Genomic DNA, 12,500 nt, shown 5'->3' with positions numbered 1-12,500 from the left:
AAAAACAATACTTAAGTCAGATATTCTGCTTTGAAAATTTGAGTTACGTGCAGAAACAGCTGTCTTAGTTTTGGTCCCTTTAACCCGCCCAATGCCAGTTTAGCCAATTATAGTTCAGCATTCCGGGTTGCCTTGGTTGAAAACCGCGTATTTGAGTTTTACAATCTAATTAATACATATTAAAGCTCTTTAACATTATTAAATGTACATGCTGAGTCACTGATATGTGTTGGCTTGCTCTGATTCCCAGTTCTAAAGTTTAATTTCAAACGGTTTGTTTTAATTTGAAGATCTGAGGTGAACTATCTGCTGCTGCTTTCAGTAGCATGGCAATAAATGTGAAGTAAAATGGCATTCAAACTCACATTATTAGCATTTAACACTGAATAAAGCACATGAGGTGTATCTGAGGTGATTGTTGTCAGTTTTCTTTTGTTCAGCTGCAAGAAATAAAAGGCGTTTCTAAAATTTAAATCTCAGCTGTTGGTTAGGACAAAAACTCCTTTTAATATGGAAAATATTTCTTTTATTGTGTGCCGTTTCTTTTAGTTAGGACACGGTTTAAATCAGCCTTTAGGCTAGATAGTCAGGCACTCCTGTTGGTGTCATCAATGTGGCAACCTGCGCTCACATGGGGTCAGGAAAATGTGTTTTAAACCAGGAGTGCAATACCTAAATCAACCACAGGGTGTCTAACCTTCACACTGCACCTTTAATGAAGACCACAATTCTCATGATTCCACTCATAGAATCATCAAACTACGCCTTTGTTTGTTGTGAATACACACCCTCTAGTGGTGAAAATCACATACTGTGTCTTTAAATACATGCCAGCTAAATATTTGTAAGTATATTCATGTGAGCTAAATATGCTAAAGTATATTCCCATTAATATTTGACATTTTTTAGCACTCATAGGTGACCAGAAACATGAAAAATTTTAATCAATGACCTCTAATTTCACAGGGCTGTAAATATGAGGAGACACTTAAACTAATCTAACTTACTCAGTCATTCATCACGTGTAACTGAGTTTACTGAGTTTTCTGGCTCAAGAAGGTGGGTTTGTATGTTTTTTTTTGTTGTTGTTGCTATGGTAACTTGCCTTACATGGCGAACCACTGGAGCATTTTTTTTTTATCTGGGATAGAAATCGCAAACTGGATCAACTGTGAGAGAAGTGTATCTGTATATCTATCTGTAAAAGTATATCTGATACAACAAGGCCATTCCTTCAGTCCCTGTCTATCTTTTTTGCTTTTATTTAAATTCTTTTACACTCAACGCATTTCAAAGTCGTCATTTATTTATAAATTATGAATTATAATTATGTCGTTTATGAATCTTTATTCATTTTCCTTTGGCTTAGTCAATTGTTTATCAGGGGTTACCACAGCGAAATGATCAGCCAACTATTCCAGCATATGTTTTACGCAGTGGATATACTTCCTGCCGCAACCCAGTAAACACACTCCTGCTTTCACACACACGCACTCATACACTACGGCCAATTTAGTTCATCCAATTCACCGATATACTCTGCTGCTGTCAAAAAACAGAATGAAAAAATGAGAAATTTAATGAAAGTTTAATTAAAATTTTGTACAAGAACTATGACAAAATGATGCATGTTTTATCAATATTTTGGAAACCACTTTTGAATATTACCACTTTTGTATTCAACTCATTTTAAAATAATTTTTTAACGTGACTGATTAAAATGTTTTGGAAATAACACATTCAAAACATCATCATAAGTGGAATAATCTAAGTAAAATGTTAGTAAATAATAAATAATGTAATTAAAATAAAATCAAAAAACACATTTTAACAAATTTTTTTAAAGTAAATAAATAGTTTAAATAATACAGTGAAATGTTAAGTTCATTCAGGACTTTCATGGGAAATAAATTAGTGGTGCTTTAAAAAGTCCTTGAATCTGCTGTTTAAGAGAGTGTGGGAACCCTGTATTTACTAAGGGTTCATGGAAGGCACTTTAATATCTTGTTTAATTTGTTAGTGTATCCCTCTTTTGTCTTTAGGGAACCTGCAGTTTACTCTAACCGGACATCAGGCTCCTGTGAGGGATTTGGTTTTTGCTCCAAATGGAAGTCTCACACTTATATCAGCTTCCCGGGACAAAACCTTAAGGATATGGGATCTGGGAAAGAAAGGTGAGAGCATTTGATGTGGCAGCAGTGTACAGTTTAAAAAGGAAAATAGACTTTCTTTAGCTCTGATACTGACTATATGAACATTGTCTTGTTAATATTTGCAGGCGCCAGTCCTCATGTGCTGCGGGGTCCAAACTACTGGGTGTTCAGATGTGCTGTATCGCCTGACAGCAGTGTCATCGCCTCTGTCTGCAACCTCGACTCTGTGAGTTTCTTACTTTGTGTTATTTAAATTGTATGGACCCTTTTCTTAAATCTGTTGATGTGTTTAACGGTCATTAGCTTCGTTTAAAGTTTTTAAATATTTAGATTTTTAAGAAAATGTATGCTCATTTATATGTATTTATGTATGTATTATATCGTGGGGCGAAGCAGTGGCGCAGTAGGTAGTGCTGTCGCCTCACAGCAAGAAGGTCGCTGGTTCGAGCCTCGGCTCAGTTGGTGTTTCTGTGTGGAGTTTGCATGTTCTCCCTGTGTACGGGTGGGTTTCCTCCAGGTGCTCTGGTTTCCTCCACAGTCCAAAGACATGTGGTACAGGTGAATTGGGTTGGCTAAATTGTCCGTAGTGTGTGTGTGTGTAAATATGTGTGTGGATGTTTCCCAGAGATGGGTTGCGGCTGAAAGGGCATGCGCTGCGTAAAAACTTGCTGAATAAGTTGGCGGTTCATTCCACTGTGGCGACCCCGGATTAATTAAGGGACTAAGCCGACAAGAAAATGAATGAATGAAAATTAATTACCGCTTGTGCGAGGTGTTAGTGCTAGCCACCTTGCCGCCCTAAATAATACATGGATAAACAAAAGAATATTTGAATATTTCATACACAATTTAATTATCTGAATCTTAGGTTACTCTGCTAGCATGTCTACTGGTTGTATAATAGGTTTATAACCCCAAACAAAATAAAAACAGAACCTTTACCTCTGTAAATGAATGTAATGTAACTGAATTGTGAGTTACCTTGTCCGAATGTCTTGTCCTGAACAGAAGGTGTATTTGTGGAGCTTGCGGTCCTACACCTTCATGAAGCACCTCACATACGATCACGAGCGCACCATGGCTTCATGTGACTTCTCTCAGGACGGGGCGCTGCTCGCCATTGCTTCCTATCATTCAAACACCGGCTGGTGGCTGGACCTGTGGGACCCCTACACTGCAGACCTGCTGACCAGAGTCCAGTATGTCCATCTCTCATCTTTTATCAACATTTCATGAATGTTGCAATTAACCATATTTCTTACGATATAACTAACTAGCACAATTAAGCACTTACAAATAAATAATTTATGTAATGATCATACTAAATTAAACAAGTCATATATATTTTTCTGAGCTAATTAAATCTAGAAAAAGATTTAGACTTGAAAACAAACCGAATGACTGAAAACATTGGTGGAAATTCTGATTGTTATTGGCTGTCATGTTTTTCCTCTTGCCTTCTATTGGATTTCTCTGCGATATGGATATTGCTTGTACTTTTATTGAGATAACAATACTTTTTCGATATATTGTGTCGCACTTATTTCAACCATTATTAACATAAGGTAAGCTTTATAAACTAATTTCGAGAGGAGCGCAGAATATGATTGATCACGGCTGGTCTCTCATACGTAATTAGCGATAAACCAATAGAATTGATCTAAACCTACAACAAATAGACCAATTTTACCTCACTGCCTAAAGAGTTTACCTCACACTAGAGTTTTTGTGCGTGAAATTCTGTCATACGGCGCTGCAAAAAAAGGGGAGAGATTAAACAAGGTTATTAGACATAAAAAAAGGAGTGATTGCTCCATGTTTTAAATTTCTGTCCAGAGAGGTCATGTTTTGATCCTCGATTGGTATCACAAAGTCAAGTGATGCGATTTTGCAGGTCAGAGTTCACCAAGCTTTAACTTTGCACCACAGCGACCTGTGAAAGTTGCGCATGACGTATGCGCATGCGTACGTGTATGAATAGAAGTCTATGGGGGAAAAAAAGCCCAGTGTGACCGCAGCTTTATTTTGTTTCGGAAGAATCCCCCCTTCCACCCCATCTCCTCCTTTACCAGGGGGAGCTCTCAAGACCTACCTAATCTCAGACCCCCTTACATGCTAATTGACCTGGCGGGATCCATGGGCTCTATTATCTCCGAACAAAGGCTTCTCTCCTGGGACATGCCAAACCTGCTTATAACATCAAGCAATATCTAAGTGTGAACTCTTGAAAAAATAGTAATACAAACAATTTCCTTTACATTGAAGATAAGAGCGAGAAAAAAAATGTTGGCATTATTTTTTTTTTGTATTCAAAAACAGATTTTGAATGCTAATAGATCAGCAAAAATAGTTTAATGTTAATGATATGAATATTTTTATTTATTTATTTTTGTACCAAAATAAGCGGCAAATCAACATAATGAAGTTATTTCAGAATTTCTGCATTATCATGTGATAATAATAATACATTGCAGCAAGAAACTACATTTTTTTATATTCTCAAATAAAATATATACACATTTCCCAAAAATATATTCATTTATTTTTTTTATCCTATTTTATTTTATTTTTGGATAAAAATTATTGACTTTAAATTTTTACAATGATTTGGATTTATTGGTCAAACTATTACTTTAAGTTATAAAGTAAAAATAATTTAAAAAGCTAAATAATTTCATGTTTTTTACACATTTTCTCATACTCATCACAATTTACAAAAAAAAAATATATTAATTTCCTTGCAGAGACTGTGAGGTGTGTGCTTACAGAAGTGATAATCTGCTGACGTCTCTCAGTTTCTCTCCTGTTGCTCTGCTGCTCGCTTTCAAAGACTACAGGTGAGCAGCGAACAGTGTGTGCATTTTACACCTCATTCTTCTCATACAGCAAACTGTGCTTTTTACATCTCTTTCTTCTAATATTTTAAAACTGCAGTTACAATTCAAGCATTTTTCATATATTTTCCTGTAAATGGATTGAAACAACCAATATTTAATTTACAGTAAACTGAATTAATTATAAATGTAAAATAGCACAAAGGAACATTTGATTCTGTCACTAATTGTTGTTTAAACAATTGTTCAACTTTTTTAAACCACTAACAAAGTTGATATTGTCCACCATTTTGTCAGGGTCCTTAGGCGATATCTAATGTGTATAAACAATGAATACAAATTTACATTTCAAAGCACCTCATGGGATCTTTAAGTTAGTATTTTCAAGACTAAAATGTCCCTAAATATAATTTGTTTTTATTCAAAGCTTTTATTGCAGTTTGCTTTTAAAAATAAAAGGTTTATTTTGGAGGTGCAAAATGTAGGTTTAAAATCATCTGCATTATGTAGATTTTTACATCTGCATTACCGAACGTCACACTTCTGACCTCATACCTGACTGTCCACTTTCTCCATTGATTACTAACCGATGGGACTGTATTGTATTGCAGGGCGTTACAGATCTGGGATGTGGAACGAGATAAACTGGTCGCAGACACAGATCACAATCGGGCCGGTGGCGTGTGCTGTGCTTTCCATCCACAAGGGGGCGTCATCGCTACAGGGTAATACAAGTCTTGTTTTATTTAAACGGTGGCACAGTGAATAGAAAGGTTGCTGGTTCGAGCCTCGGTTGGGTCAGTTGGCATTTCTGTGTGGCGTTTGCATGTACTCCCCGTGTTGGTGTGGGTTTCCTCTAGGTGCTCCGGTTTCCCCCACAAGTCCAAAGACATGCGGTATAGGTGAATTGTGTAGGCTAAATTGTCCTTAGTGTATGTGTGTGAATGAGAGTGCATGGATGTTTCCCAGTAATTGGTTGCAGCTGGAAGGGCATCTGCTGCGCAAAACATATGTGCTGGATAAGTTGGCGGTTCAGATTAATAAAGGCACTAAGCTGAAAAGAAAATTAATGAATGAGTAATACAGGAGAATAGAGACAGTGGTGTAAAGAGTACTGAAAAATCCTACTCAAGTGAAAGTGCCATTACCCCATTTAAATAACTTAAATAGATGAACAAAAATGTCATTTTTGTTTGTAGGTGCAGAGATGGACATGTGAAGTTCTGGAAAGTTCCTCATCTCGTCCCGAGTCTGAGACATCTGTGTCGTGTTGCCCTGAGATTCTCCATTTCCACCTATCAGGTGGAGGCTCTTCCCCTGCCAACAAAAATCCTGGAATACCTTACTTACAGGGACATTCCCAAGCAAAAGATTCTATATTGTAAAGAACACGGCAGGTGACTGAAAGCAAGTCATGTATGAGAATCAAATTTCACTTTAAATGCTCAGATGCCTAATTTCCCCAGAACAAAATGATGCTATACTTGAAATATTTATTTAAAGACATTTATTTTCTTTACACAGCCAATTTGAAAATGACACATTTCTTTAACAAAGTACTGAAATGTGCTTCATTTCAAGCAGAACAATTTAATTTCAACAACATTACAGAGTTCTGAGCAAAACTGTGGTCAAAACTACATAAGGTTATTAAAGGAATAATTCTTCCAAAACTGAAAGTCATTCAATTCTTCCAAACCTGTTTGAGTTTTTTTTTCAACGGGTGAATACAAAATATATTTTGAAGGGAGCCAGAAACCTGTAACCATTGACATCCATAGGATTTAGTTTTCCTCCTATAGAAGTCAATGGTTACTGCTTTTCAAGCTTTCTTCAGTGTATCCTCTGTGTGTTCAACAGAACAAACAAAGTCACAGAGGTTTAGAACTGAATTGAGTAAATTTTCATTTTTGGGTGAACTATCTCTTAATCTCATGACATCAAAAATCTACGTTTCAAAGTTGGAAACCAAATGATCTATCCATCGCTGACGACTATGTCTCTAACAGCCTGGAAAGCAGCGACCATTGAGCTCAGCTGAATCTTCTCGCTGGTTCCAGAGGCCAGACGGTACCTTATTGTCGAGAAAGGAAAAAAAAAAAAAAAAAAAAAAACTGAATTCATAATGGACATTCTAAAACTTAGGTCTTAAACTCAATTCCTGGAGTGCCGCCGCTCTGCACAGTTTTGCACCAACCCTAATCAAACACAGCTGATTCAACAAATGAAGGTGTTCATGACTCTTTAGAACACCTCAGTTAATTAGATCAGCTGTGTTGGAGCAAAACTGTGCAGAGCTGCGGCACTACAGGAATTGAGTTTGAGACCTATGATTTAAACTTACGCCTCAACATTAAGACATAAATGCAAAAAAAATTATATAAATATTACACTTTAAACAACCAGTTCCTACACTGATATTATTTAAGATGTAATTTATTTCTCAGTTTTCAGCATTTTTATTCCAGTCTTCATGATCAGAGCTTTTTTTCATCTTTTACATGTTTTGAATCTGTGGTGGACTTTTTTTTATGTTATTAAAGCGCAACAAATTGCGAAAGAGCTAAAGCACAAAAGAGAACACATCTCAGACAGCACGCAAACCCCAAATTGGCTTCTTATATGCAGTTTTATTATTATTATTTTGTTCTAGAAGGAGCAAAATTATGGCAATATACTAATCTTTAAAACCAGAGAAGCTCAAAATGATGCAAAAGAGCTCAATTCAGTACTTTTGCAGCACATTTATGCCTTCTTAAGTTCTTATTAGCATCTTTTAGCTCTTGAATAGACAATTACAAAATGATTCCAACATGCAAGTCTTGTGGAATATGTCCTTAAACAGCCATTTGGGGTGATTTTGTGTCTTAATTTGGCTACAACTTTCTCTGTGTTTCAGCAAATGGAATGACTTTTGATGACAAATCTTATTTTGACACAAATTTGGTGAAATGCTTTGAAAATTTTCACTTCCGGCAACTTTATTACCCTTTCGTTAAGTTTGGGGCTTTTTTTTTTTACCCCATTGACCTCCATTATAATGATTTTTTTTTTAATTTCAGAGCCACGTCACCATATAATCATGCATTCTTGATTGATTTACAATTTATAATTTGCCGTTTTACTCCAAAGAACTCCATATAAAAGACAGAAACCTTTTTTTTCACAGGCCTACATAAAGGGTTAATGCTACCAACTGATTAACAACAGTAAAATTGACTAATTTGACCTCTTAACAACAGGGAAAACCAGCAAAAATCAAGAATGCATGATTATATGTTATCATGGCTTTGCAATTAAAAATGTCATTAGAATGGAAGTCAATGGGGCAAAAACAGCCCCCAACATAATGAAAGAGTAATCAATATGAACAATACACAAGCATTAAGATGTAAGATATATTGATGTAAAAAGCTGAGATAGAACAGATGTGCATAATTATATTGGATTGGTGCATTGCATCTTAAAGTAGGCCTATTATGTTATCTTTTAAAGCTTACTCAATTTGTTTCGGAGGTCTCAATGTTCATATATGCATGCACCGAAGAACTAGCTGATCCACCTCAACCTCCATCGCAAGTGTTTCTGGTAGAGCTTATGAACACAAAGCCCAATCAGAGGCATTCATATTAGTCACCAGAGAACATGGTGAATGCACAAAACCATTATGCCACTTGTCAAGGTATTTGTACACTGAAGTCTGAAATTTTTTGCATGTTTTTTTTCTCTCTCGTATTTATATGTGAAATATTTGTCACGTAAACAAATCTTTTCAATCCAATGTGTATTAATAAATTCATATGAATTAATTATGCATATGAATCAATACAAAAAAGTAAACATTTTAGAAATCAGGGGAACTTTGATACATTGCTTGTGATACTGCACATATTCTTGTATGTAAACAAATCCTGAACAGCGACTGGCAGTACCATAGACATAATAGATGGCCACCACGTTGAAGTGTCAAAGCAAATGGACCATGCTTTCTATTATGATGTCTATGGGCAGTATGTCAAATCTATGGACACACACACTAAACAGTAGCAGGGCAGAGGTGTGTCAGTCACTGAATCCAGCATATAGGGGTTATACCAGTGGTCACCAAACTTGTTCCTGGAGGGCCGGTGTCCTGCAGATTTTAGCTTCAACCCTAATCAAACACACCTGAACAAGCTAATCAAGCTCTTACTTGGTATACTTGAAACATCCAGGCAGGTGTGTTGAGGCAAGTTGGAGATAAACCCTGCAGGGACACCGGCCCTCCAGGACCAGGATTGGTGACCCCTGGGTTATACTGTCCGCCACATTCTGTCTTTATTTTAAGCTCTGTGTTTGTCAAAGTTATCTGTACTGGCCCTTGACTGTCAAAACACCTCTCAAAGTGCTTTTTCGGATGCGAAAAACGGTAAAAAAAAAAAAATTATGATGACGGACAAAGTTTTGGAGGGAGTTTGTCAATACAATTGGCAACATGAGGTGGAATTAATTTTTTTACGTGTGAAAATTACGAACGCAAATTTCGGATTCAGTGTGCAATAACCCTAACTCTAAGAAAACCGATTTAACTTAAATATTGACCTAATGAGCCACTTTAAAACATCATCAGAGCCATAATCATTAATGAATAGCATTACAATGTATTCTGGTGTACATTCTCTTTCAGAAAAGGGTCTACACAAAGTTGATGACTCAAACCCCTGAGCTGTATTACACACTACACGAACAGTAATATCAGATAAAGCAAAACATTGGCACTTTAAAGTTACCACAGCCTGATTTAGCTGCTGCTGTCTTTGTCTTGAATGTTAATCTAACAACAACAATACAAAAAAAGGCCAGAGAAATATCAACTCATTTCTCTTGACTGAATAACTTTTTCTATACTTAGTTTACACTGTGATGATGACGATACAATTAATTATTAATATTCTGTAGCTGAACAAGTGCAAACCTGACAGACCTTTGCTAATTTGTATCTGTTAAACCTTATTTGTGTGTGTTACTGTGTGTAATTTGTACTTGTCATTTATTAATGTTTATATATTTGCTGTGATATCAAGAACTGAAAATTATGAACATTTTACCTTTATTTTTATGGTCATAATAAGCTTATATATTAGAATAAAACAATTTGGGTTGAAAACAAGTTGTTGTGGTTTGTAGAAACAAATCATTTACACTGAGCTCTGCATAAACCTTTGGAAAACCATTCTAATACGCTGATTTTGACCATGTTAAAATCCTTTTTACTAGTTTTCTTTTCTTTTTTACATTTACTTAAAATGGAAATCTTTTGCAACCAAGTAAATCACAATTTTTATTATGTAAATACATCCTTGCTAAATTAATTACATAAAGTAACCAATGCACAAGGTATTCTGATTCACTAACAACCTGAAAAAAGTTAAAAGTACTCACTCAATATCTGCAAGTTTTATAAGCAAGCCCATGCGGATAGAGGGTGGGAAGTCCACTGAAATTGAGAACAAAAAGTATAACAGAAAACTCACTTACTGTCCCCAAACACATTCTATTTGTGTTTACAAAACAAACATACAAAAACACATGCAAAATTATAATACACTCGACTACAATTTCACTACTGTACTACTTAGGGCCTGTTTACATCTGGCGACTTCATGCGTTTTTGCGGATCACAGAACTATCCAAACAAGTTACATTTGATCACAAATACGAGTCTCTCCTATTAACAAATGAACGAACGAAAAAATGAACATCTCGAATTCTCATCTGTAGCATTTCCATTGCTTATTGCATTTGTTCCGTTATATCTCATGAATCAGGGTTTTGCGCTGGTTTTTACCAAATTAAATTTAAGACTAAGAAATTTTAAGACCATTATGAATCAAATTTTAGACTTGTAAAGGGCTAAAATTTAAATTTAAAAGGAAAAATTTTTCAAATGGCCCAAATGGAACAGATTTTTATTTGTTTTATTGTAATTTAATACATTTAATATTACAATAATACAAATTAAAAACTTTAGATATTACTTAGCAAAATATTTTAAATAGTGTAAAAACAAGCAAGCTCTCCTTGTATCCATAAACTTTTTTCCCAACAAACTTTCTTTAAAATAAAAATGAACAAATGTTTTAATAAACTAAATGTATGCACAACAATCTGTCCAGGTCGGTGTCCTCAGCAGTAAATACATGGAGCACTTTAAGACAAATGTTATTGTAAGGAAAATAATTAAACCATTATGATAAATATATGGAGCTAATAATATGCCAAAATAATCTGAATTTTTTTAATTGACAATTGTAATTTAATAAATGTGAATTTGTATATGCCGTTAAAAATAGTTTCTGAAGTTCTGAAAGTGCATCTATGAAAAAATTCAGCCCTGAAAAATTCAGTTGTCTTACATTTCAGATGTTCAATATTCAAGTTATGAAATTAAAATTTAAATTAAGAAATTCAAATTCAAATCTATTTTTAACGGCATATACACATTCAGATTTATTAAATTACAGTTGTCAATTCAAATGAACACAATTCAAGTTCTGATTGTTTTGGCATATTATTAGCTCCATATTAATAGAGTTAAACATAGGCCAGATTAGGTAGCAATAAATGATTGGAAAATTAAGACCGGTTTAAAAATGATTTAAGACCTACAACACAATATTTCAGTAATTTAAGGACTTTTTAAGGCCCTAAATTTTGATTTTGAGATTTAAGACATTAACACTTTTAGACTCACAAACACCCTGCATGAAGTGACCAGGTGTAAACAGTGTGTTTGAAAATTGAAGCACGTTTCTAGCTTATCGCTGTACCTCTTACCTGATTTCACAAAGATGTTAACATCTATGTCGATCCAGAAACAACATTCCCAATAGCCAATCAGAATTAAGGGAAACGTTTACCTTTAAGGCTTACGGTTGGGTTAATGCACTTCCACATGTTTTATCCAACTATTATCGCCCTCTGATTTTGGGATTAATCAACAGTTATAGTTGGGTTTAGGGGTAGCGAATAGGTATGAATTACATTTTCCAACAAAAATGATGTTCCAGGATCAACATAGATGTTAATCCAGGATCGCATCATACTAAAATCATGACACGTATGTAAAACCATGACATGCTCACTGTACTAGGCATGGGACCATAACCGGTTTCAGGTTTACCGTGGTTTGAAATAGTCAAGGTTTTAATATCGCTAAAATGTTCCGTTCCCAAGGTATATCTAGGGGCTATTTAATGTTTAATTTTTCTGTAGTAAAGAAATCAGTGTTGAAGACAGCAGAAGGCAATGATTTATTTGAACTATTTAGCCTGACACATTTACTGCTCCAAAATATTATAAATGTTTCCTAAAATAAAATGTGTTTAAGTATTTGTTTTACCCAGACCTTTAAAAAGAACTTATTTCAGAGCAGTAATCACAATATTGTGATACTGTATAACTGTTTTTTTATCCAAGGTTGTCATATCGTTAGAAACTTATACTGGCCCATGCCTACACTGTACAGTATTAA

General features: G+C 35.0%; 2 protein-coding genes across 3 annotated transcripts in view; one reads left to right on the top strand and one right to left on the bottom strand.

The window, feature by feature from the left end:
* The window catches only part of wsb2 (WD repeat and SOCS box containing 2), a 14,666-nt gene extending 4,530 nt beyond the window's left edge, over nucleotides 1–10,136 (top strand). The window contains exons 4-9 of one of the 2 annotated variants that reach the window (XM_017356013.4): nucleotides 2,043–2,174; nucleotides 2,279–2,379; nucleotides 3,162–3,352; nucleotides 4,898–4,990; nucleotides 5,599–5,712; nucleotides 6,187–10,136. In XM_017356013.4, coding sequence (XP_017211502.1) covers nucleotides 2,043–2,174; nucleotides 2,279–2,379; nucleotides 3,162–3,352; nucleotides 4,898–4,990; nucleotides 5,599–5,712; nucleotides 6,187–6,388 — 833 coding nt within the window. In that variant the 3' untranslated portion in view covers nucleotides 6,389–10,136. 2 annotated transcript variants of the gene reach the window in all.
* rfc5 (replication factor C (activator 1) 5) overlaps nucleotides 6,464–12,500 on the bottom strand; it is a 20,470-nt gene continuing 14,433 nt past the window's right edge. The window contains 2 exon segments of the mRNA NM_001003862.1: nucleotides 6,464–7,061; nucleotides 10,409–10,463. Of these exon segments, the coding sequence (NP_001003862.1) occupies nucleotides 6,965–7,061; nucleotides 10,409–10,463 (152 nt within the window). The 3' untranslated portion in view covers nucleotides 6,464–6,964.

The sequence above is a fragment of the Danio rerio genome, chromosome 5 (assembly GCF_049306965.1).
Source record: "Danio rerio strain Tuebingen ecotype United States chromosome 5, GRCz12tu, whole genome shotgun sequence".
Taxonomy (NCBI): domain Eukaryota; kingdom Metazoa; phylum Chordata; class Actinopteri; order Cypriniformes; family Danionidae; genus Danio; species Danio rerio.
This window is presented reverse-complemented; position numbering and strand designations above follow the sequence as displayed.